The sequence below is a fragment of the Anomaloglossus baeobatrachus genome, chromosome 4 (genome assembly GCF_048569485.1).
Source record: "Anomaloglossus baeobatrachus isolate aAnoBae1 chromosome 4, aAnoBae1.hap1, whole genome shotgun sequence".
Lineage (NCBI taxonomy): Eukaryota > Metazoa > Chordata > Amphibia > Anura > Aromobatidae > Anomaloglossus > Anomaloglossus baeobatrachus.
The window spans coordinates 391,352,897-391,380,008 of NC_134356.1; the positions used below are offsets into that span (position 1 = coordinate 391,352,897).

General features: G+C 47.0%; 1 protein-coding gene across 8 annotated transcripts in view; it reads left to right on the forward strand.

The window, feature by feature from the left end:
- FRMD4A (FERM domain containing 4A) overlaps positions 1-27,112 on the forward strand; it is a 720,232-nt gene that overhangs the window by 550,056 nt on the left and 143,064 nt on the right. For all 8 annotated transcript variants that reach the window (XM_075345253.1, XM_075345255.1, XM_075345254.1 and 5 more), the window contains one exon: positions 12,368-12,390. In XM_075345253.1, coding sequence (XP_075201368.1) covers positions 12,368-12,390 — 23 coding nt within the window. The remainder of the gene's footprint in view (positions 1-12,367; positions 12,391-27,112) is intronic.

The window sequence follows — 27,112 nt, forward strand, 5'->3', positions numbered from 1 at the left end:
GGTCAGGTTGCTGGTGGGATCGCTGGAGCGTCGCAGTGTGACAGCTCACCAGCAACCTCCTAGCAACTTACCAGCGATCCCTATCGTTGTTGGGATCGCTGGTAAGTTGCTTAGTGTGACTGGACCTTTAGTATACAACTGTGTTGCTTTGTTTATGAAAAAGTGTCTGGAGTAATCCAATGGACTTTCCAACATGCTTTTTGTCCCATCTACTGTATCTCTTCTCCCTTCTTTGTTGATTAACAGTTCTGGGTTTACAAGAGCCAAAGGATAGCAGAAATAGTTGGAAAACATGTAGATGTGAAGGAGCACTGAACAACTTGCCTACGCCAATGGTGCATCAAGGACCACATCAGCATATTTGAATAAAGAACTATTTCTGGCAAATGCAGCAATGAATTTGGACACAAAGGCCCTTGATTTTTATGCCTATCGTGATGAGGGGCATCCTGGAGTCAGATACTTCTGATTCATTAAGAAGCGCTCACCCCTTAATTATTCAGGAGCATCTGTCAAGTAGCATGCGCCTCTGTGCTCCTTGCCACAAACTAACTGCAGTTAGGGATTGGAGTAAGATTTTTAATGTAAGGAACACCACAGCTTGTCATTAATAGGATGAGTTGTGACATCATTCTTCCTGCCACACCCCGTCTTGCCCCAGCGTTGTCCAGTTTGGCATAAAAAGGAAAACTGGCATTAAAATGTCCAAAGTCACAAGAATTCCGTATTATGCAAAACTTTTGTGATGTTTCAAAGCTTATGTGCCGCCCCCGTGCCAGCAGTCTGCTGCTGCTCGGGTCCGGACCTTCCAGTGGGTGGTTCGAGGGTCTCCGGACCCGGGGGATCCCGCGGACGCTCCAAATGAAAAGGGTTGGGGGGTGGTGGACATATATGTATGGGTTGGGCCGTACTAAGTTTGTGACGCCACCCACGGTATGCGGTGATATTGGACACCACCATTGCAGTTACGGGGCACCCGGGGGAGATGTTGTGCAGCAAGTTGTTAACCCCTCCGTGGGCAGGGATGGTGGCCCCGGGACCCGTTGGGGTTGGTGGTGCAGGGAGATGGCGGACCGCAGGGTGCTGGTGTACTCACTATTAAGAAAACACACGAGTCTCTGGTAAACCAAGGTGATGGTGGTCGGTGCCCGCAGTCGGCTGCGTTCTGGGTCCTCCACCCCCACCTGGCTGGTGGTCTCTGTCTTTCTCTTGCACCTATTTTAGAACGGTGGACTGCCTGTGCTTGCAACTTCAGGAGTCCACTCCCGGCTGGATGTGGCCTAAGGAGCCCTTGCCCACAGACGCTGGCTCGTGGGATCTCTGAGCCCTGGCGGTGACCTGTTATTCCCCTCGGTGGGCTGTTGCCTTCAATCGGGACTTTGGGTAAGACAGGACCTCTAGTCCTGGCCACAGTCAGTTAATTAACCAGTTCCAGTCGCTTCTGGACCTAGCTTCAGGGTCTGAGTACCCCCCTCTGTGCTCCAGTTTCTGATTCGGTTCCCTGGGTCGGTACCAGCGGGCTACAACCCTGTCCCGGTCCACCTCGGTTCCACCGAGCCATCTTCCCGGCTCCTGCAGACGGAGACCGCCATCTACCTCCTAGACAAAGGCACCAGGGCTCCTACCCTGGTACCTGTCAGTTTTTCCTTCAGGCCTGAGACACAGGCCTGACCTCCACTCTCCTTGAACTCTACAACTGATCTGAACCGACTGTTTACTTTTTCGCCCTCGGGCTGTTTAAAACTCCTAGGTGGGCGTCTTCCAACCGCCTGGTTCCGCCCCCTGGTGTGTCTATCAAGCCCTTGGGTGGTGATTAGGGTTTTGAGGTTGGCTGATGTCACCTGTGAGGGTAGGGTGTTGTGTCGGGCCCTATTTGTGACTACCTGGCACAGCCAGGTCATCACACTTATACTACAAAATTCTGGCACACTCTCTTGAGAAAGCCACAATAGGCGAAATGCACGTCGCCACTTATTATGGGATCCCCTCTTTATTTGATATGGGTAAGTTAAATATATGATATATATATATGCCCTATGTTTGGATGACGACAAAGGGAGATATACTGTAGCTAACTGGCTGTGATATAAAGTACTAACCACTCTGTTGTATTCCACTTGGAGTTTGTATGTAACTAAAATTTTACCTGTCTGATGTGAGGGGATTCCTTTTTGAGAGCTCCTCCCCTACTTGTGGGGTTTATGTCTATTTTCTCCTTATGCTTTAACCTATAAACTATATTTTGATATATGATATATATGATTTTAACAAAAAATTCAATAAATGGTTATATTTTAGTGGATTTGGTGTGCTCAATTTTTTTGGTTTAGGTACTGTATGATGTTTTTATTATGGCTTTGTCTCCTACAATGTGCTATGCTTGGTTTGAACAGTCCTTTTGTGCTAATAGACTATCCTTAAGGTGGCAAAGTTGAATATAAGCTGAACCCAAAAATTTAGGTAGGACTGGTCATCTATGTATGAGGCTGTCTCAAATCTCCTCTCATGTCAGATGTTCATTTTAATATCATAGGAAATAAGGGGGCACCTTTCCCCTATTGGGATCACCACCAGCAACAATAGACCATATCAAGAGAGAAAGAAAGAATTGCTGTATATAGGGATCAACCAATAAGATTTTGTTCAAATCATCAAAAATGTATTTTATTGGCACAAATTTTATACATACAAAAATATCCACATAGAACAGTGAAAAATAGCAAATAAAAACATCTAAAAACAGTCAACGAACACCCCAATACATAGTTCCATGTTAGGAACCCAGCACCATGATCCTGAATGAAATTCCACTAGTTGTACAAATCAATAATATTCAGAGGCATAAATGCAGGACCTGTGTGCAAATTTTCACTGCAAACCCTATGCCATATAGTACTCTAGAGAATTGTACCCCATCTGGCACCACCATCAATAAATACAATATAATAAGTACAAAATACTAGAAAAAGAAGGGGATGAAGATAACCTTATAATGAGGAAATCAATACACCCAGTTCAATAGTTAAACCAGGTAAGTCACAGACTATCCAGAAAGTCCACCAAGATGTATTACCCCTTGCTAGAAGTCCCAAGTTTAAGGTGGTGTGAGGCCTCAGGATCGGCGCAAGTATGGGGTGTTGCCCCACGCGTATCGCCACTGGAGATGTGGCTTCCTCAAGGGCCAAAAAATGATTGTCATTCATTTTTTGGTGTTCGTTGACTGTTTTTAGATGTTTTTATTTGCTAGTTTTCACTGTTCTATGTGGATATTTTTGTATGTATAAAATTTGTGCCAATAAAATACATTTTTGATGATTTGAACAAAATCTTATTGCTTGATCCCTATATACAGCAATTCTTTCTTTCTCTCTTGATATGTTCATTTTAACATGCACTCTCGGGAAATAAATAGCGACCAAAGATGTTTGGTAGTAACTTATTCCACTCTCTCCAACCAGAAAACATGTACATTTGCTATGACATAGCTATCAAAGCTGCATGTGTGGCGCCCTGGCCTAGCCAGGTCGTCACAGATAACATACAAACACCCCCCACCCCCCATTAGACAGGGACACCAGCCAAACAAAAACCCTTGTTGCCTCCCTCCAGTGTCTGATGTCCACACCAGGTGGGGCGGAGCCAAGCGGTTGGCCCCACCCACCGAGGAGTTCACGGGCCTGGAGGCAGGAAAAGTGTCAGTTAGGAGTTGAGTGTTGGAGTTTGAGGAGTGAGGAGTGAACACTTGGGTGTCTGGGTTTGTGGCCCAGGCACTGACAGCAAGGTTGGCAGACGTTGGTGGCCTTCTGCAGGAGTGGTGGAGCAACGCGGAACCGTAGGACCGGGGTCAGGTGTTGGCCCGCCGGTACCGACCGGGGAGCGAAGTGAAGCCAGCACACACAGGCAGGACCATCGGACCCCGACCAGGCTTGGAGCCACCGTCAATAGTCAGATCCGAATGTGACTGGAACCCCAGGGGTTTCACAACAGCAAAAGTCCCGATTGAAGGCAACAGCCCACACCGTGAGGATATACAGCTACCGCCTAAGGCTAGAGACCCAAGGGCCAGCGCCTGTGGGCAAACGGGCTCCTCCGGTACCCATACACCGTTGGGAATCCATAGTAGTCAGAAGGAGAACATAAAGGTGCAGGGAAAGACAGCCGCCATCACCTGTCCGGGGAGAAACACTGCAGCCGGCTGCGGGACCCGTCCATCCAGCCGTTTGGTTTACTGAGGACTTTGTACCTTTCTTGCTGAGTGAGTACACCCGTGCCATCCGGCACCACGCCGCGCTGTCCCTGCAACCCTGCACCTCGGCAATCCTGCCTCCCCGTCACAACATCACCGGGCCCCGGGACCACCGACCCCTACCCACGGAGGGGGGACACAACATCCCAGCTGCTCCTTACCATCACTCCCGGGATCCCCGTCATCAGCAGCGGTGGTGCCTATCTTCACCACGACCCGTGGGTGGCGTCACGGACTAAATCCCCCAAACCAACCACCCCTTTCACTCACGGGCGAGGAGCGCCGCTCGAGTCCCCAGATCCGGCCCACCGTTGGAGCCACCGAGCAGCAGCAGCCGCGCCAGACCCGAGCGTTAGCGAGAGCGCAGCAGCGACGGCGTCCTCCCCGCCCGCGACAACTTGGCGTCACGAACAGGATTTAACCACTCTACTTACCAGTAGAAGTGCGCCTTGTGATCTCCGCCGGCGGTGTCTGGCCGAAAATGTTGAAGCACCGCCATCTTGGCGCGAAAATCTCCCGCTCGAGCGTCTTCTCCGAGCAGGGAAGGCGCGAAAGCGAAGCCCCGCCCCCAACAAACAAACGGGGCGCGAGAGTGTGTCTGCCTGATGTAGCCGAGGCTATAAAAGCGGGGACGCCAGGACTCTGCAAACAAAACCGGTTCCTGGAAGCAGCTTGCAACATGTCCGCACCATCAGAGAGGCCTGAATCTCCGGAGCTTGCCCCCGGGACGGCGGCTTGGCTGAACACCCAAGCGATGCTGTTGTGCTGCCATAACCGGGTCCAAGTACGGGACCTGCTCGATCGCTGGACCGCTGAGATGGAGGAGCTGGCCGCGGTCGTGCGGGCGCATGAAATAGAGACCATGCTAGAGGAGCTGGTGAGAGACCCACACCCTTGTGTCCCTAGAGGACCGGCCGCTGCGGCTGAAGGATCCGGTCTACTCCTGGCCCCAGCAGGGCCCGACCCATCGCCTGTGCTGACCGCCCATACAACCCCACCCAGATCACCGTCCCCGATGGAGGTGGCAGAGTCCGTGTTGCCCCGCCAGGGCCCGGAGGCCCGAGAGGAAGCCAGCCCATCAATTGCTGGAGCGGGTAACGTAGAAGAACCGATAGCAGACCTCCATACCCCAGCCAATGACGGGTCACTTGCCACTGAGGAGCCACGAGTCTGGGCTCATCTGGAAACAGTTACCGGCCTGCCAAGTCCCACCAGTAGTTCCCTGGAGTCAGATGACAGCGGCTCGGGGGCTGACACGGAGCCTGTCTCGGAAGAGGAGGGAGTCTTCAGCCTGTATGACATGGAGGCCACTTACATCCCTCGGAGTGGAAATAATGGATACCGGGCAGCTCTTCCTCGTCGCTCCTGCCGTGCGCTGGAGGGGCTGGAACCCGTGCTTCTGCACCTGGAGCCGGGTGAGGAGTACGGAAGTGAGCAGTAATGGCAGCGGTCCGCTGTTGCAAGCAGTTGTCCCCCGTTGGGACCCTCAGCAGTTTGATTGAATGACTTTAATGAACCGTGAACCTTCATCTTATTATCTGTGTGATTATTCCGGCCGTTGCCGGCAAGTTTTCCCCGGAGGGACCCTGTGTGCTTTTAACCCCCCCCTGCATGAGAGACTACTCATGGACATGGCCGAGAACTGGCAGGCATCCCACGAACTTGTGGGCTTGTAAATAAGTTGAGGGGTGATTTTCCATTGGTGCCGCCTCCGGAGAGGCAGATTGGAGGAAGGGCCCGCAGCAGAGCAGGCTGGGGCCCGGCCACCCCCAGGACCGGTGGCCATCCTCCGGAGTCAGGGGTCCCCCAAGGACGTGGGGTCCCCTGAAGTGACAGCCGGGTGCGAGTAAACCTACTCGTTCCCGCTCGGGCAGCCTGAACCTGGACTGGGGTCAAGGGGTGCTGCCCACTTTTTAGGGGCAGCATCAGGGCTAGGTTGCTTGGGTGGGAGAGCGGAAGACATCCGTCCGTCCGTTATTATTAAAAATGTTTTATATATGTGCAACTTTCAAGTCTCCTAACAAAAATGCTTATGTTTGAAAATGTTTACATGTTATTTATATTTTATAGTTTTTAAAAAGAAAAATAAAACCGGTGATGGACGGGCAGCCCGCGGACGGTCTGCATTTCACCAAGGGGGAATGTGGCACCCTGGCCTAGCCAGGTCGTCACAGATAACATACAAACAACCCCCACCCCCAATTAGACAGGGACACCAGCCAAACAAAAACCCTTATTGCCTCCCTCCAGTGTCTGATGTCCACACCAGGTGGGGCGGAGCCAAGCGGTTGGCCCCACCCACCGAGGAGTTCACAGGCCTGGAGGCGGGAAAAGTGTCAGTTAGGAGTTGAGTGTTGGAGTTTGAGGAGTGAGGAGTGAACACTTGGGTGTCTGGGTTTGTGGCCCAGGCACTGACAGCAAGGTTGGCAGACGGTGGTGGCCGTCTGCAGGAGTGGTGGAGCAACGTGGAACCGTAGGACCGGGGTCGGGCGTTGGCCCGCCGGTACCGACCGGGGAGCGAAGTGAAGCCAGCACACACAGGCAGGGCTATCGGACCCCGACCAGGCTTGGAGCCGCCGTCAATAGTCAGATCCGAATGTGACTGGAACCCCAGGGGTTTCACAACAGCAAAAGTCCTGATTGAAGGCAACATCCCACACTGTGAGGGTATACAGCTACCGCCTAAGGCTAGAGACCCAAGGGCCAGCGCCTGCGGGCAAACGGGCTCCTCCGGTACCCATACACCGGGGAGCGGACTACCGTTGGGAATCCATAGTAGTCAGAAGGAGAACATCAAGGTGCAGGGAAAGACAGCCGCCATCACCTGTCCGGGGAGAAACACTGCAGCCGGCTGTGGGACTTGTCCATCCAGCATTTTGGTTTACTGAGGACTTTGTACCTTTCTTGCTGAGTGAGTACACCCGTGCCATCCGGCACCGCGCCGCGCTGTCCCTGCAACCCTGCACCTCGGCAATCCTGCCTCCCCGTCACAACATCACCGGGCCCCGGGACCACCGACCCCTACCCACGGAGGGGGGACACAACATCCCAGCTGCTCCTTACCATCGCTCCCGGAATCCCCGTCATCAGCAGCGGTGGTGCCTATCTTCACCACGACCCGTGGGTGGCGTCACGGACTAAATCCCCAAAACCAACCACCCCTTTCACTCACGGGCGAGAAGCGCCGCTCGAGTCCCCGGATCCGGCCCAATGCTTGAGCCATCGAGCAGCAGCCGCACCCGAGCGTTAGCGAGAGCACAGCAGCGACGGCGTCCTCCCCGCCCGCAACACTTGCACAATTTTTGGCCTGGCTTTATGCACCCTAGGTCTGACATGGAGGAGGGGAGAGTTATAGCTATTGGCCACTACATCTATGTCTGACAGCTATCTATATATACATAAAGTGTATATACAGCTTAGTCCAAGTTAATAATAATAATATTTATTCATTTATATAGCACTATTAATTCCACGGCGCTTTACATACATTGGCAACACTGTCCCTATTTAGGCTCACAATCTAAAGTCTCTATCAGTATGTCTTTGGAGTGTGGGAGGAAACCGGAGAATCCAGGGGAAACCCATGCAAACACGGGGAGAACATACAAACTCCTTACGGATGTTGTCCTTGGTGGGATTTGAACCCAGGACCCCAGCGCTGCAAGACTGCAGTGCTAACCACTGAGCCACCGTGCCGCCCTTTATTATAGAGTAATCACACATATCCAATTAGTTCAGATACCGGCTGTGTGTGGAGGAAACAAGTGTTTCCAAACCTTCAGAGAAGCTTGTTATCACTGATGGAAACTGTAAATCCTGTGCAGAAGAATGTCACCAATGTCACCTTCCCTTTCTTATGAGAAAAGACAAGTTTTATGTTATTCACTTATTTGCCACAGGAATTTGTTATAACCGTGGCTTTGTTGTACAGGATGCAAAAGGGATCAGATGGTTGAGGGTCTTGTTCCGTTTTTTAAAATTTGAGACAAGAAACTTCAAGCTACATTCTTGTTTTTACAAGGTGTGGGTCAATAAAGAGCCGTCCAATTGTGGAATACAGGGGTCATTGTTGAAATGCGTCATTAAAGCTCATGATTTGTTGCCATCCAGTGTTGCTATGTGACATTGTACAATATGAGAATCAAAGAGACACAAAGATAAAATAGTTATAGATCAGGGATTAAAATCTTCCTAGCAACTTACTCTGGCGCTCCAGCTGCTAAAGAGGCACAGAAGATGAGGCTGAATAGTCCTGTGGCATGCATGGATTTTCTGCATCATTAAATTCGGGTTGTGGCAGTGACATCTCCCCCTCCCCCATGCTCTTAATTGTAAATGTTTGAAAGATAGTAAGACTAAAAACTAACACTAAGCTCTCTAATGGGTGGACTGGGCCTCTTTAAGGCCATTCCACAGAAATTCAGCAAGAACCTCTCGGCCATGGGAAAGTGTCTTGTGTCAGTAACCTATTAGGCAGAAGGGCTTCCTGAACAATAAACTATAGAGGACCAATCTAGAAGGAATGTTATCTTCTTGATATAGATTTGGAAAATATACTACAAAATAATGTTCACTTCACTTAATGATCTAGCGCTGGGGTCTCAAACACCATTGGGTATAAGTGCTGCACATAGAAAAATTTTGAAATTGTGGGGGGGGGGGTCACATTTCTTTCTATACAGCTTTTGATCATATTTTTTACATTTTTTCAATGTTTATTTCATTTCTTTAAATGGCATGCATTGTATGCGTCATAGTACAGTATTATAGCTTATGTCGTTACAGATGTGATAACATGCACTTTTTTGTTTACTTTAGTTTATATCAAAACAGTATTTTTAGTAGTAAAATATTTTTTCATGCTTTATTTTGAATTTTTTACATTTTTTCCCCACTTGCCCACATACAGTAATATTTTCTTACAGTTATCACCTTACAGTAATTCTGGCTGATATTTCGTATTAATGTCCCCATCCTGGTTCCCATCTTGTAGTTATGTCCCCCATTCTGGTCCCTGTCTTGTAGTAATGTTTTCCGCCCTAGTCCTCTTCTTGTAGTAATGTGCTCATCTTTGTCCCCTTCTAGTAGTAATGTCTCCATCTTGTAGTAATGTCCTCACCCTGCTTCCCATCTTGCAGTAATGTGCTCATCTTTGTCCCCATCATGTAGTAATGTACCCATCCTGTTCCTCTTGTAGTAATATGCCCATCCTGGTCCCCTTGTAGTAATGTCTCCCATACTTGTCCTCATCTTGTAGTATTGTGCTCATCTGTGTTCCCTTCTTGTTGTAATGTGCCCATCCTGGCCCCCTTCTTGTAATGTCCCCATCCTGGTCCACATCTTGTAGTAATGCCCCATCCTGGTCCCCTTCTTGTAATAATATCTTCATCCTTGCATCACTGCAACCTCCTGCTCTCTGGCCTCCCTTCCAACACTCTTGCACCCCTCCAATCTATCCTAAACTCTGCGGCCCGCTTAATTCACCTCTCCCCTCGCTACTCCCCAGCCTCGCCACTCTGCCAATCCCTTCACTGGCTTCCCATCGCCCAACGACTCCAGTTCAAAACATTAACCATGACATACAAAGCCATGCACAACCTGTCTCCTCCCTACATCTGTGACCTAGTCTCCCGGTACCTACCTGCACGCAACCTCAGATCCTCACAAGATCTCCTTCTCTGCTCCTCTCTTATCTCCTCTTCCCACAATCGCGTACAAGATTTCTCTCGTGCATCCCCCATACTCTGGAACGCTCTACCTCAGCACATCAGACTCTCCACTACCGTGGAAAGCTTCAAGAGGAACCTCAAGACCCACCTCTTCCAACAAGCCTACAACCTACAATAGCCCTCAGTCCAGTAGACCACTGTGCAACCAGCTCTGTCCTCACCTATTGTACCATCACCCATTCCCTGTAGACTGTGAGCCCTCGCGGGCAGGGTCCTCTCTCCTCCTATACCAGTCTGTCTTGTACTGTTAATGATTGTTGTACATATACCCTCTCTCACTTGTAAAGCGCCATGGAATAAATGGCGCTATAATAATAAATAATAATAATAATAATAATCCTTGTCCCCTTTTAGTTATGTCTCCCATCCTTGTCCTGATCCTGTAGTAATGTGCCCTTCCTTTTCCCCTTCCTGTAATAATTTTCTCATTCTTGACCCCATAGTGTAGCAATGCTCCATCTTGGTCCTCATTTTGTAGTAATGCCCCATCCTGTTCCACTTGTAGTAATGTGCCCATAATGTAGTAGTACCCAATCATGATCCCCATCCTGTAGTAATGTCCCCTATTATGCTATTCTTCACATACGCATAAAAAAATATTTTTTTCGCCTGTCCTATGTTCCCTCAGTGTCTTCTTTTCTGCACATGCAGCCCATAGACCCCTTGGTGATTGCAGCCCAGTCCAGGTCAGCCGTCAACCAATTTAGAGTCCAGCAACTGACGACAGCATGCTAGCGCGGCATATAGCATCATTGTATTTCAATTGAGTGTACGTTCAAGGACAAGGGTATGTACATGTATAACCCTGCTCCCATTCCTGCACAAAGATCCAGCTGTTCCCAACTTCACTGCTGACTGGTGTGAGGCTGAACTGGGGCATTGATACGACCTCATTATTGACAAAAACCTCACTGGCTATCTGCTGAAATTATTATTATTTTGAGTACTTTTTTTGCACCTTATCTTTAGATGTGAACACCTTTCATATCTGTTGCTAAGGCGAGGTAGGGCAGTTTAGGGATAGCCATCGGAGAGTGGGGGCGCCATATCGTTCATTATAGGGTGCCGACTTTCGTATGAGGTAGTGGACAGGAGGGAGGTTAACCTGTAGGGTGTGATCTATAACCCTCCTCCCTTCTTTACCTGTGCACTTTAGTCTATTGTATATATATTTGTGTGTATTTTGGATGTTTTTAAGCAAGATTAAATAAATTGATGATTTTAAGGGTTATTATTTGTTTTGGTTCATGAACAATCCCTATACTTATTGATTTTTGAATGTGCGTTCAACGACACACATTCAACTGAAATAAAGTGCTGACTTTGACATCGCCCTAGACCGGGCCAAGATAGTCAAGGAGTCTACGGTGTCTGCAGGTCGCATAAAGTAGCCTCATGGGTCGTAGCTCCACTTGTTTGAGACCCCTGATCTAGTGTTTGCTATAGTTTGTGTTTTTGTCTAATTAAATGTAAATTTACTTTACACATCTTCTTTAAAACTCATACTCACCTGCTTCCCAAGTAAGTTTGTGCCATTCAAACCTCCAATATTCTAATATTCTCTCTGTTTTCCTTTGATTTTCAGCCGTCTCCATACTCTTTTTGGAAATTAGGTTTTTGGACATCAAAAATCAACATTATCCAATTTTTACATGGTTTTCTTTATGTTAAGTATACATAGATAGGAAAGAGCCCTAAAGCAAAATTGGAGTGCCGCTGGTGCTGATATATTAAATCACACCCCACCATCTCAGAACAGGAGAGCCTAGGGCTTGTTGTCTTCTCCATTCTTTCTGAGGAAGATGGATGACATTTCCCTCTGGCCAGTCCCCTCTTTCTTTTTTACTTCTATTTGTAAAATGAAGAAACTCTGCGAAGCATAGCATAGTCCAATATGGTGCCCATGTCCCCTCTTCATTGGTACCTGAGACTGAGTTTGAATATCTTTCTACCCAAATGCTTGTACAAAACAAAGCACCAGAAATTGTGTTTCTAGTTTATCAAACGAAACAGTTAAAATGGTTTTCATTACAGACATTCATAGCATATTGGTAAGATTTATGTGGGTCCCACGTTTGGGATCCCCCAATCTCTCATTTTGCCTGTCATCAAACCATCAGTGAATGGAGAAGTGGTGGGGCATGTGTATGCTCTCTCCATTCATTCCTATTAGAGATCCAAGTACAGCCGACCAAAAACTATTGCCAACTCCCAAAGCAATGAATGCCAGAATGGGGTATCAACGGATCCTATGTTCTGGATATAAATGTGCGTCCCAAAGGTGGGACCCGGACCTACCAAACCTAAATTTCTCTTGTGATACAATCATGCCATCTTAGATTTTACTTGTCATGACTCATTAACGTTATTTATTTTCTGTGTTCTATTTCAGGAGGCCAAGGGAGATTTTACAAGGTATGTGTATAAATTCTTTCTCTTTTATTAAGATATTTATCTGTATTATAGATCTAATAGCTCTACAGCAGTCACAAAGATTTAGATCCAGTCCTCCTTTTCCAAGGGTCATTATTTTATTACACTTCCTGGGATTCTTTTGATTTATTTTTCTGACTTTTCAATGAGAAGGGGAAAATGTAATGTTTTATATTTCATATTGCCAATGTTGTAACAGCGATTCTTTGGAAATTCTCTATGAAGATTTCCACTTTACTCCACCTTTAAGAATAACACATACTATGTCATAACATATCAAGAAAAGATGTGTGTCGTAGACCTATGTGAGCAAAATGTACAGTACATAAAATCAATTTGCTTTGCTTTTCTATGCACAGCTGACTAAAGTGTATTCAGTAAAGTGATCACAAGAAAAACAACACAAGTCGTTCCAAGAGAGTCCTATATTTCAGGATTATAGACGGCCTGCTGACTTGTTAGCTGTGACAGCTCTGTTTACATTCCACATACTGAGAGATGGCAACACAGAGAATGGAGCAGGAGAAAAAACACTGAGCAGAAGTCTCTAGATTTCTAGAAATTCACAATATCCATAATGGTGGAAATACATTTATATTGAGAATTCATCTGTCAGTAGCTTTAAAGATGTCATTATGCAGAGGTGTATCTAGGCTTTCCAGCACCCGGGGCAAGAATTCAGTTTGGCGCCCACCTAAGCAGTTTGGGTGGTCATCATGTGACCAATCACTCATATGTGATTTGCACACTTACAATCACGAGATGATGAGCTTCTCTTAATTCTCTCAATGTTCAATGAGAAACGTAGGAAGAAAAGCTAATTGTCACATGCAAGTATGAAAATCACATATGAGTAGAGCAGCCATTTGGTGACTGCTGGACCCAGCAAGCAGAGCTGAATCCAGACACTGAGTATATTACATGCTGTTAGAACTGAGGATACTACACTATTTAATTTTATAATTAAAGTGGTTGTCCAGGTTTAAGATGAAAGTCTGCAGTGACTCTATTTGTGACTTCAGGCTTCTGAATTCTTACAACGCATGCTCTGCACACTTTTAGGATTCTCCGGTACCAGTGACAAAAGTGGATGATCATGTGAGCACAAGTATGAGATTTGTATACTTCTGGCCACAGTCTGATTTGACATGTCCAGCCTTAAGGGTGCTTTACACACTGCGACATCGCTAATGATATATCGTCGGGGTCACGTTGTTAGTGACGCACATCCGGCATCGTTAGCGACATCGCACGTGTGACACCAATGAGCAACAATCAACGAGCGCAAAAACGTGAAAAATCGTTGCTCGTTGACACGTCATTCATTTCCTTAATATCGTTGCTGCTGCAGGTACGATGTTGTTCGTCGTTCCTGCGGCAGCACACATCGCTATGTGTGACACCGCAGGAACGACGAACATCTCCTTACCTGCGTCCACCGGCAATGAGGAAGGAAGGAGGTGGGCGGCATGTTCCGGCCGCTCATCTCCGCCCCTCCTCTGCTATTAGACGGCTGCTGTGTGACGTCGCTGTGACCCCTTAGAAAGGATGTGGATCGCCAGCCAGATCGACGTCGCAGGGAAGGTAAGTCTGTGTGACGGGTGTTAGCGATTTGTGCGCCACGGGCAGCAATTTGCCCGAGTCACACAGCCGACGGGGGCGGGTATGCTCGCTAGCGATATTGCTACCGATATCGCAGCTTGTAAAGTACCCTTTAGTCAATTCATTTTCATTGTGCGAGGCCATGCATGTCTGTTCAGCACGTGATCACACCTATGTAAATCGCATACTTGCAGCTTCGTAACCTCCCACTATCACCGCCGGCACCAAAGAATCCTGACAGCGTGCAGTGTGCGCACTGTGAGAATTCAGAAGTCTACAGTCACATAGAGTGACACACAGAGTGACTGCAGGCTCATCACAAACTTGGACAACCCCTTTAATGCTCCTAACAACATAAATAAAAACATAGTAACCCATAACTTGTCAGATGGCACAAGACTTTATTAAAGAGATTGTCCACTACTTTCACATTGATGGCCTTTCCTTGGGATAGGTCACCAATGTCTGATTGGTCGGGATCCAGCACCTGGCATCCCAGCCAATCGCCTGTTCTTGGTGCCATGCCGGTGGTAGCAGGTGGTCGTAAGTGCTCAGTTCTGGACCTGCACCATCTGATAGTGGCAGCAGCCTCCTATTAAAATCAGTGAGGCGGATGTGCAGTACCCAGCCGCGGACACAATCAGAGGATGGAGCAGATTCAGAAATAAGCATTTCCGGCCACCTGAACCAAGAACAGCTGATCAGTGGGGGTCCCATTGCTCTCACATCAGAAGCAACGCACAAGTGGGACCAAGGCCTAATAATGAGACATAGTCAGTATCACAAATAAACAATAAACATTTACATTTAGGTACCTTATAGATGATGTTGTCTCTAGTCATTTCTTTCTATTCTTCATCTTGTCCTGACGCCATGATGACTTTTCATATTCATATTTCATCTCTGCAAATTTCCATCTTCTCCGGTCTTCTGCAGCACATCCCGCACGATGCTCCTAAAAATAGCAGAATGATTAGAATACTCCTATTTAAAAATATCTGCTCTACGCTGTGCCCCAGAATAAATAATGGCCCCTCACTGTTTTCTGCACGAAATATGACCCCTCTTATGGTACATGCCCCACACACTGCCCTCTCCTTTCTATACTGAGCCCACTCTTCACACTGTCCTTTACACTGTGTCCCCCTATACTGCCCAGTCTTCATACTGTGCCCTCTCATCACACACCCATCCTTACTATGGCCTCATACTGTACCCACAAGCTAGTCCATCTCCATACCGCCCCACCCGCCACTACCCAGTCTCTATTCTGTGCCCCCTTACATTTTTCTCATCCCTTACTGTCTTCCTCACTACCTCCTTTGTGTCCATATACTTTTCCCCCTCACTCCCCATACCATGTCGCTCTTTATTCTGTGTCCTCAAAATTTCTTTCCCGTTTGCTCTACATTCCCCCAATCACTCCACATACAATGTCTGTATACATCCCCCCCTCACCCTTGCTCCCTATACTATGTCTGTATACATCACCTCTCACTTTCTCTCCCCCCATACATCACGCCTAACCCTCACTCCCTATACTATGTCTGTATACATTACCCCTCACACTCTCCCTATACTATGTCTGTATACATCACCCCTCACCTGCTCTCTATACTATCTCTGTATACATCAGCCATCACCGTCTCTCCCTATACTATGTCTGTATACATCACCCTATACTATGTCTGTATACATCACCCCTCATCCTCTCTCTCCCCATACTGTCTAAAGATACTTCCCATTCCCCTGTTCCCACCATACTGTGTCCACAGATAGTTCCCTCCCCCATTCTCTCTCCCCCATGCTGTGTCTATAGATACTGCCCCCTCCCCACTCTGTCCCCCCCATAGTGTGTTCACAGGTAGTTTCCTCTCCCCACCCTCACTCCTCCATGCTGTCTATAGATACTGCCCCCTACCCACCCTCTGTCCCCCTCATAGTGTGTTCACACAGAGTTCCCTCCCCCACCTTCTCTCCCCCCTGCTGTGTCTATAGATACTGTCCCCTCCCCCCTGTCCCCCCATAGTGTGCTCACCGATAGTTCCTTCTCCCCATCCTCTCTCCTCCATACCGTGTTTACAGATACTGTCCCCTCCCCACCCTCTGTCCCCATGGTGTTTCCACAGATTGTTCCCTCTCTCCACCCTCTGTCTCCCCATTCTATGTCCATAGATACCTCGCCCCCTCACCCCATAATGTTTCTCTTTGGTGATGTCTTCAGCTCCACTGGAGCACTTATCACCGACGCTCTCTGCCACCTCTGCACTGCGGCCCTGACTTCCGGGTCAGCAGTGTCATCAGCTGACCTGATCACATTACAGACATCTCTCTGACCCGGAAGTCAGGACCGGCGGGCACCGCAATTGTCCTCGCGTCTGATAGATGCAAGGACAATTGAGCAGTGGGAGCCGCGCTCTGCAGTTTCCCTGAGTCTCGGCTGTCAGCGTGACAGCCGGGATTCAGAATAGCGTGCAGCCAGTACTGGGGCGGCAACACACAGCCGCTGAGGAGACAAAGACCGCCGCATCAGGCTGCTCAACAGCGCCCCCTAGACAGCTGCGCCCAGGGCAAATGCCCCGCCTGTCCCCCCCTAGATATGCCTCTGCATTATGAAACGAAAGGCTGCCAGGGTTTCTATACTCAAACCTTGCATGGGAAGCTTTGGCAGCAGAGGACAACACTAGAACACATAAAAACAGTAGCTGAAAACATACATTACACCAAGTTTATTATCTTGAAAGCCCAATTTTTCTGCGTTTTTTAAACACCATGTATATCCTCCATGTAACAGATGTTGACTAGGTCTGAAATACAAGTCAGTTTGGATATTCGGTCAGCGGTCAATAGATCACTGTCATTTCAACAACTACATAAATTGAGTCTAAGGGGTGCTTTGCACACTACGACATCGCAAGCCGATGCTGCGATGCCGAGCGCGATAGTCCCCGCCCCCGTCGCAGGTGCGATATCTTGTGATAGCTGCCGTAGCGAATATTATCACTACGGCTGCTTCACATACACTCACCTGCCAAGCGACGTTGCTCTGGCCGGCGAACCGCCTCCTTAAGGGGGCGGGTCGTGTGGCGTCACTGCGACATCACACGGCAGGCGGCCAATAGGAGCCCACCTCTTCCTTCCGCATAGCCGACGGGAGCCGCGGTGACGCAGGTAGGAGATGTTCCTCGCTCCTGCAGCTTCAGACACAGCGATGTGTGCTGCCGCTGGAGTGAGGAACAACATCGGACCGTCGCGTCAGCGTAATTATGGAATTCGCCGCCGCTACACTGATGATTACGACGCTTTTGCGCTCGTTAATCGTATCATCTAGGATTTACACACTGCGATGTCGAGAGCGAAGCAGGAAGTGCGTCACTTTCGACATGACCCCACAGACATCACACCTGCAATGTCGTAGTGTGCAAAGTACCCCTTAAAGCGATTATAGAAATCTGTGGCAACCTTGAAATTGTTCCAGAAAATGAAGTATTTCTCCCAGAACATTGTTACAATTACACATTTTGTCATGTACATGTTTATTCCCTTTGTGTAATGGAACAACCAAAAAAATCAGAGGAAAAAAAATGACAAATTGGGTGTACTTTCATACAAAAACTCCAAAATGGGCCGGATAAAATTGTTGGCACATTTCCTCATTCCAACTGACTTTTGGTAAGTAACAGGTGTGGGCAATATGAAAGTCACACCTGAAGTCATATCAAAAAGGGGAAAGGTTAATTCAATCCTTGCATTGTGTGTCTTTGTTTGCCACACTAAGCATAGAGAACAGAAAGAGGAGAAGAGAACTGTCTGAGGACTTGAGAATCAAAATTGTTGAAATATATCAACAATCTCAAGGTTTACTAGTCCATCTCCAGAGATCTTAATGTTCCTTTGTCCATGGCGCGCAACATAATCAAGAAGTTTACAACCCATGGCACTGTAGCTAATCTCCCTGGACGTGGGCAGCAGAGAAAAATTGAAGAAAGGTTGCAAGGTAGGATAGTCCGGATGGTGAATAAGCAGCTCCAAAGAAATTCGAACTTTAATTTGAATTAAATGAAACACTATGGCAGGAGACCCAGGAGGACCCCACTTCTGACACAGGGACATAAAGAAACCAGACTGCAGTTTGCCTAAATGTACATGAGTAAGGAAAAATACTTGTGGGAAAGCGTCTTGTGGACAGATGAGACAAAGATAGAGCTTTTAGTAAAGCACATCATTTTACTGTTAACCGAAAATGGAATGAAGCCAAAGAAAAGAACACAGCACCTACAATCAAATATCGTGGCAGTTCAAAAGATGTTTTGGGGTTGTTTTGCTGCCGCTGACACTGGGTGCCTTGACTGTGTGCAAGGCACCATGAAATCTGAAGATTTACCAAAGGATCAAAATGTAGTGCACAGTGTCAGAAAGCTGGGTTTGTGTCTTAGGTCATGTGTCTTCCAGCAGGAGATTGACTTCAAACATATTTTAAGAAGCCCCCAGATATGAATGGAAATAAAGTGCTGGAGAGTTCTGAGGAAGCAGTAATGAGTCTGCACCTAAACCCCACTGAACATCTGTGCAGGGATCTTAAAATTGCTGTTGGGAGAAGACGCCTTCAAATATGAGAGACCTGGAGCAGTTTGCAAAGGAAGAGTCCAAAATTGCAGGTCAGAGGTGTAAGAAGCTTGTTGATGGGTTGATGGGGGGGGGTTGTGTTGTTCCAACAGACACAAAATAAATAAACATGTGTATGGCAAAACATGTGTAGTTGCAATAAATTTGCTGGGACAAATACTTAATTTTCTGGAACAATTTTAAGAGAGCCAACACTTTTGGCCATGATTGTATACGACAGTTTACTCTGAAAAGGGACCTGAAATGACAAGCACACTGTAAAAACTATCTCTGAGTGCTGAGATGCAAGATCTATATACATGGCTTTGTGTATTGTTCTAGTAGATGTTTTATTCTATAAATGAAACCATTTTGCCTTTGGTCCAATGGCTTTACATTATATTGTACATATACAGATGACAGGTTTGGAGACTATAACATGGCACTTAGGATAAACAGTGTGAGTAATTGTGGAGAGAATTATTGTCTTCCTTGGATGCTGTCTACTTTCTTTATTAGTTGTTTGAGTAAGGGGTGCTTCACACACAGCGAGCTCGCTGCCGAGATCGCTGCTGAGTCACGCTTTTTGTGACGCAGCAGTGACCTCATTAGCGATCTCGCTGTGTGTGACAATGAGCAGCGATCTGGCCCCTGCTGCGAGATCGCTGCTCGTTACACACAGCCCTGGTTCGTTTTCTTCAAAGCCGCTCTCCTGCTGTGACACACAGATCGCTGTGTGTGACAGCAAGAGAGCGACAAATGAAGCGAGCAGGGAGCAGGAGCCGGCGTCTGACAGCTGAGGTAAGCTGTATCCAAGATAAACATCGGGTAACCAAGGTGGTTACCCGATATTTACCTTAGTTACCAGCCTCTGCAGCTCTCACGCTGCCAGTGCCGGCTCCGGCTCTCTGCACATGTAGCTGCTGTACACATCGGGTTAATTAACCCGATGTGTACAGCAGCTAGGAGAGCAAGGAGCCAGCGCTAAGCAGTGTGCGCGGCTCCCTGCTCTCTGCACATGTAGCTGCATTACACATCGGGTTAATTAACCCGATGTGTACTGTAGCTAGGAGAGCAAGGAGCCAGCGCTCAGTGTGCGCGGCTCCCTGCTCCCTGCTCACACTGGTAACTAATGTAAACATCGGGTAACCATACCCGATGATTACCTTAGTTACCAGTCTCCGCAGCTTCCAGACGGCGGCTCCGTGCAAGCGCAGCGTCGCTTGCACGTCGCTGCTGGCTGGGGGCTGTTCACTGGTCGCTGGTGAGATCTGCCTGTTTGACAGCTCACCAGCGACCATGTAGCGATGCAGCAGCGATCCTGACCAGGTCAGATCGCTGGTCGGATCGCTGCTGCATCGCTAAGTGTGAAGGTACCCTAAGAACTTGTTACTTGCAGAGATACTGATCTTGCCATCCTGGCTGTGGGCTCCTGGCATCTTAGCATATAGCATTGCAGTAACATTTCTCAAAATAATAATATATAATTACCATTAGATGCTTTCTACATAATAAGCAATTGTTTCTGTTTTCAATTATGACTCCTTCCAAGAGATCTGTTGTTCCTCCAGCATGTGAATGCAGTTGTTAACAGGAGCTCGGAAATATCATGTGCTGCTGAGCTTCTCGTTATTTAACCTTTTCATTTCTGAGGAATACTCACCTGGTTATGATTTGAATATAATAATTTTCAAGCCCCGTTTCCTGTCCTCTAAAAGGAAAAACCTTAGGGGTCCGACCTTAAGATTCCCTTTCATTTTCATTGTATCATATTTCATCTTGGAACTAGCGAACAATGCCATTTATACATTACAGAGCTACTCCTTTCATGGCGTGTGATGGATGGCAGTCTCTGTGGATGCTTTAAGGACACATTAACCATAGACCTGCCTCGATTTTCATGAATAGTTAAAAAACATATATTGTATGCACAAGGTAAAACCCAGAAGAGCTTATCATTAGGCTACGGTTGCCTAGTGGAGGCTCAAATTGTGGAATCTTCTTTGAAGTCGTTTCCAAACAAACATAAATCTTCTTTAGTCTCCTCCACCCCTCCAATGAAAAACTTTAAATTTTGCTCTGATATCACAATACTAGCCTCATCAGTCTACAATTTTTTGGCATGGTAACGTCTTGTCAATGATAGTTCCAAATAATGTGACCACAGTGGCCAGTCTGAGCTTAGAAAGAAGCCATGATGAGAAAAAAAAGACTATTGTTTGAATCAAGCATTGTGTTAAATGTATTTTTTATATTTCTGGCAAAGTTATTTTTAAAGTCTGTACAAAAATTAAAAAATAGAAATGTTGCAAATTTCCCACTGGCCACTGATGCTTTTTAAGACTTTAAATGCTTGTGGTTTTAGGAAACAACACATGTACATAGCCAAAGTGGTTATACCACAACACTTTGTTTTGTATTGAAACATCTAATGAGCCGGATTAAAGGTGATTGTGAGTGGAGCGGGTGCAGGCTCAGCTCTAACATCACCTAATGTGATTGATGGATCCCTTGTTATCAGTTGTGTATAGAGGTGTTACTTGTTATTGTAATCCTGCCTCTCATAATGGAGCCTTGCTGTAAACTCTTCCTGAAAGGACAGGAATTAGAAGTCTTAAAAAGCCTCAGTGTCTTTTGTGAAAATTGCAAGATTACTATTTTTTCAACAAAGATTGTGATGTAGAGAAAAAGCATAGCCAAATTAAGAACAAAATACACGTAACATGTCCTGACTTTAGCAATGGGTCATTTTCTGCTGACAGCTTACTTTTAATGTTTTTTTCTAACTAAATATGGAATTAATATGGAATAATCTTTAATGGAAAATTGGCGGGTACCCTGACTATACAAAATTGCCATAACTGTTACATATATGGCAATTGCTATATCTAAATCAAACCTCCTTTTGTGCCACACTTGCTGTCTTTTAAAAATGAGCCTTCATTCTGCAGTCCAGCATACCCTAATTAGGCAAGTCTAAGGCTATGTACCCACGTTGCGTATTTGCGTGTAGTTACGCTGCGTATTGCACTTCAGCGTAACTGCATGCGTCCTGCGTCCCCAGCATAATCTATGAAGATTGTGCATAATCCATGCACACATTGCGTTTTAGAACGCAGCATTTTGCATACTGCCAAAATGCTGCGTTCGATAAAGCAACATGTCACTTATTCCTTGCGCTTTGGATGCAGGTCCCGCTTTGTCTATGGTGGGGGCTGCATCCAGAGCGCATGAAATCGGCTTTTTCACTGCATTCATTATGCAGTGTTTCTGCAGCGATTTGACACGCACATGTACTGTCAAATCGCTGCAGAAATTTCTGCAGGGACACAACGCAACGTGCGCACATACCCTTACATTGCTTATCTGCGCATGACAGACATCATCCATATTGTCACGTCCCCACTGAAGTCCGCTCCTGCGACTTCTGATTCAGTCACCAGGCACCGCCATATTCCTGCCGTGGGCAGTGCTGATGATAAAGGAAGTGGCTCTGGTGGGCGCAGGCTCTGCCCATCCACTTAGCTAGATTTCCCTGGGACCTGCAGTACCACTGGCTGATTGTGGTGGCGTGTGTCTTCCAGCTGAAGTTACCACCTTTCAGCTACAGCCAATGGGAAGACACCACACCCCTCTAATTCCCCTTCCTGTCTGCTGGTCCCTGCCAGATATAGTTTTGTACTTCTGATTATCTCTGGTTCACACCCTGCTCCTGAACTTCTGATCACCGTGTCTGACCTCTGTCCGTACACTGACTACTTTCCTGCCTGCCGTGTTCTGTACTTTGCTGACATCTCCAGTTTGACTTTAGCCAGAATTCCTGACCACCCTCTCACCTGCTGATTTTGTCCCTTTCTGTACCTCCTGGTTTGGACCCTGCCCAACGACCACTCTTTCATGGATTACAGCCTTCCATAGGCAGCGATCTCCTGGACCTTGTGTAATTCAAAATCTCTTTACAGGGGTTAGAGGGTTTCAGGCTTCTTGGGATCCTGCTGAGTGGGCGGCTAGCCTTTAGTTTGTCCGTGACAGCCTGGTCCCAGGCAGACTTTACACATATAGTCACCTACATGGTAGGACGCCAGCACATCGCACACATGCATGAGATTTCCAACTAACCTACCGTTACGATGATTGTAGGGAGGATGTCAATCAAACCAGGGAGGTGTTATTAGAGAATTTGAGGCAGAAATAATGTGGGGTAAGCGACACCTATTCCTGATTCATGTGCATATCTTGAGCAGAAATTATCATTATTAAAAGATACCAAAGACTATGTGCAAAATAACAGACCTTATTAAAACAAAGTAGTCACCATATAGGACACTGTAGTGGCAGCTTGGTAGGTTCCCTTTAAGGTGGTTAGAATTTATTGCCCTTACACCCAAAGATATACTCTTGAAGGGGTTATTCAGGAGTAGGTAATCAGTATTAGATTAGTGAGGTCTGAATCCTGACACCCCCACCAAACAGCTCTTAGTAGGTCCTTCAGCCATTGGAAGTATACAGTGTAAGGCTATGTGCGCACAGTGCGTTTTTCGCGGAGTTTTTGCGCGTTTTTTGGGTGCGTTTTTGGCCTCAAAACTGCAGGACTTTGCTTCCCCAGCAAAGTCTATGAGTTTTCATTTTTGCTGTCCGCACACATCTGTTTTTTTTCAGCTGCGTTTTTGTGGTGCCACAAAAACGCAGCATGTCAATAAGGCTAGGTTCGCACACTGCGTCTTTTTGACGCTGCGTTTTTGTGCGTTTTTGGCCGCTAAAAACGCACAAAAACGCACCTGCGTCGAAAAAAACGCATCAAAAAACGCATGCATTTTTGCCGCGATTTGGTGCGTTTTTGGCTGCGTTTTGCTGCGTTTTTGATCTCTGCGTTTTGCTGCGTTTTTCCAATGCATTGCATGGGTGGAAAACGCAGAAAAACGCAGGAAAGAACTGACATGTCCATTTTTTTTTTTAACTCAAAAACGCAGGTAAAAAAAACAGATGTGTGCGGACAGCAAAAATGAAAACTCATAGACTTTGCTGGGGAAGCAAAGTCCTGCAGTTTTGAGGCCAAAAACGCACCCCAAAACCGCGCAAAAACGCCGCAAAAACGCACTGTGCGCACATAGCCTTATTCCCGCGATTTTCACTGCGCTTTTCATCCATTGAGTTCAATGGGATGTTGAAAGACGCAATGAGAAACGCAAATAGCTGCGTTTTGGTGCGTTTCTAAGACCAGAAACGCAGCTATAAACGCAGGAGGTGGGTAGTAAAGTGACGTGTACAGGAAGAGGATTCCTTCTGTCAGTATATACAGAAGCGTGAATCCTCCCGGTACCGTCACCGTCGCTTCCACCTCCCGTCCTGTGCATGTATGCTGCCGTGCGGCGCCATGTCTGGGCGGGAGGTGGAAGCGGCTGCGAAAACAAAAGTTAACAGTAGAAGAAAAAAAGTTATACTCACCTGTCTGCAGACTCCCGGTGCCATGCCCGCTCCCATCTCCTCTCACGGTATCGCCGCTCCGGCTGTGTGCAGACGGCCAGGAAACCTCCGATGGATGCAGGACCTGGCGATGGATCACCTGATGCAGTCACCTGACGCATCAGGTGATCGTAAGTATCGCGGTGACACGGGCGCCCGGACGGTATCAGCTGATCCTGCCGTCAGGAGACTTCATCCCTGATTACCGGCAGCTGCTGCAGCGATCGGACAGGATCAGACTCCCGCCCCATCGCTGCAGGAGCTGCCGGTAATCAGCACATAAGTAAGTATTATTTTTTTTATTTTTTTTTTGCACTGATGCATCAGCTGATTGTATAATCGGCTTTTATACAATCAGCTGATGTGTGATGGGATTCAGGCACTTGATACTGACACATCATCTGATTGCTTTGAATTCCAGCAAATCGATCAGATGATATTGGATCCGGATTGGACGGCGCGGGACCCTTGACCCAGGATTACTGCGGAGGGGGGTTTTTTATTTCATTAAAGATGGAGTCACTAATTGTGTTGTGTTTTATTTCTAATAAAAATATTTTTCTGTGTGTTGTGTTTTTTTTTATCTTTACTAGAAATTCATGGTGGCCATGCCTAATATTGGCGTGACACCATGAATTTCGGGCTTAGGGCCAGCTATACAGCTAGCCCTAACCCCATTATTACCCGGCGAGCCACCCGGCTTCAGGGCAGCTGGAAGAGTTGGATACAGCGCCAGAAGATGGCGCTTCTATGAAAGCGCCATTTTCTGGGGTGGCTGCGGGACTGCAATTCACAGCGGGGGTACCCAGAAAGCATGGGCACCCTGCACTGTGGAATCCAATCCCCAGCTGCCTAGTTGTACCCGGCTGGACTCAAAAATTGGGCGAAGCTCACGTCATTTTTTTTTTAAATTATTTCATGAAATTCATGAAATAATTTAAAAAGGCTTCCCTATATTTTTGGTTCCCAGCCGAGTACAAATAGGCAGCTGGGGGTTGGGGGCAGCCCGTACCTGCCTGCTGTACCCAGCTAGCATACAAAAATATGGCGAAGCCCATGTCATTTTTTTTGTTTGGGGGGGGCAAAGAAATCCTGCATACAGTTCTGGAAGGAGGATGCTGAGCCTTGTAGTTCGACAGCTGCTGTCTGCTCTCCTGCATACACTATTGGTTGGAGGATGCTGAGCCTTGTAGGTCTGCTCCCCCTGACTCTCCCTCAAGCATACAGTCCTGGATGGAGCATGCTGAGCCTTGTAGTTCTGCAGCTGCTGTCTTCTCTCCTGCATACACTATTGGATGGAGTATGCTGAGCCTTGTAGTTCTGCAGCTGTCTGCTCTTCTGCATACACTAGTGGAGAATGAAGAACACATTGAAGAAGGAAATGACATCAGACCTTTTTTTTTTGTTCACTGATAAAAAAACACATAAGGACGCAGTGAGCAAAAACGCAGCAAAACGCAGCAAAAAAACGCACCAAATCGCGGCAAAACGCGTGCGGTTTTTGCAGCGTTTTTTCGACGCAGGTGCGTTTTTGTGCGTTTTTAGCGGCCAAAAATGCACAAAAACGCAGCGTCAAAAAAACGCAGTGTGCGCACATAGCCCAAGGAGCACCAGAGCCCTGTACAATGTGTAGTAGTAGTAGTAGTAGTAGTCATTCTCGTTTACTTCAGTTTTAGCAGAGTTGTACCAGCGCAGGACCTGGCAACAGCTGATTGAGGTTAGTGGTGGATGTTGGGCCCCCTACCTATCTGATATGTATGGCATATCCTTATCCTGGGCAATAGGACCACAAATTACTCAATAGTAAATGCTTTATTCTTATACAATTAGATTTAATATCCACCTAGAAAAAAATTTGACTGTAGTGGATTGCAAGAAGAATAAACAAATCAATTCTGGAACAAATCAAGCCAAATCAAGCCAGACATGTCACTCAAAGCAAGGGTCACCAAGATATGACTTGCCTACTTTGGACACATCATACAAAGAGAGCAATCACTAGAGAAGGACATCATGGTCGGAAGAATAGAGGGGAAAAAGGCGAAGACCAGCAATCCAATAGGGCATACAAAATAGTATTATTTCATTGGATTTAGCCTTTTAATTGATCATATTCACAGGGCATTAGGGTATGCAAGATTCCATGAGAATTTATTATGGATTCTTTACCTAAATCCTCATTAATTCTGTTGACCTTCCCCATCCAATGCAAATGAATGAGGTTCCACAAATTAGTCCTGTGTGTTTGAATCACATACAGAATAATTGTAAGGTATATTCACTGGCCAACACATGGAAGAAATCAAGTTTGAACCTCAAATTTTTCCCACGAATACTCTGAAAAACAGACCCTTAAGCTGGGTTTACACACTGCAACATCGCAAACGACATCGCTGTAACGTCACCGGTTTTGTGACGTTACAGCGACCTCCCCAGCGACATTGCAGTGTGTGAAACCTATCAGCGACCTGGCCCCTGCTGTGAAGTTGTGATCGCTACAAATCGTTCAGGACCATTCCTAGGTCCTTTGTTTCCCGCTGTGCAGCATGCATCGCTAGCAAGTTTCAGTGTGTAAAGGGGACTTTACAGCGACTCCACGGCTCTGTCTGTGTAGCGTCCTGATTAGCGGTCACCGGTGAAGGATTCACCGGTGACCGCTAATCCCCCGAGTGACTGAAGTGTCCCCCCCTCTCTCATACTCACCGATCCCCGATCACCGGCGCTGCACGGCGTTCACTCTGCTCCAGCGGATTTTCCTTTTTTGAAAAAGCCGGCCGCTCATTAAACAATCTCGTATTCCCTGCTTTTCCCCGCCCACCGGCAAATATGATTGGTTGCAGTGAGACACGCCCACACGCTGAGTGACAGCTGTGTCACTGCACCCAATCACAGCAGCCGGTGGGCGTGTCTATACTGTGCAGTAAAATAAATAAATAAATAATTAAAAAATCCGGCGTGAGGTCCCCCCCCAATTTTAATACCAGCCAGATAAAGCCATACGGCTGCAGGCTGGTATTCTCAGGATAGGGAGCCC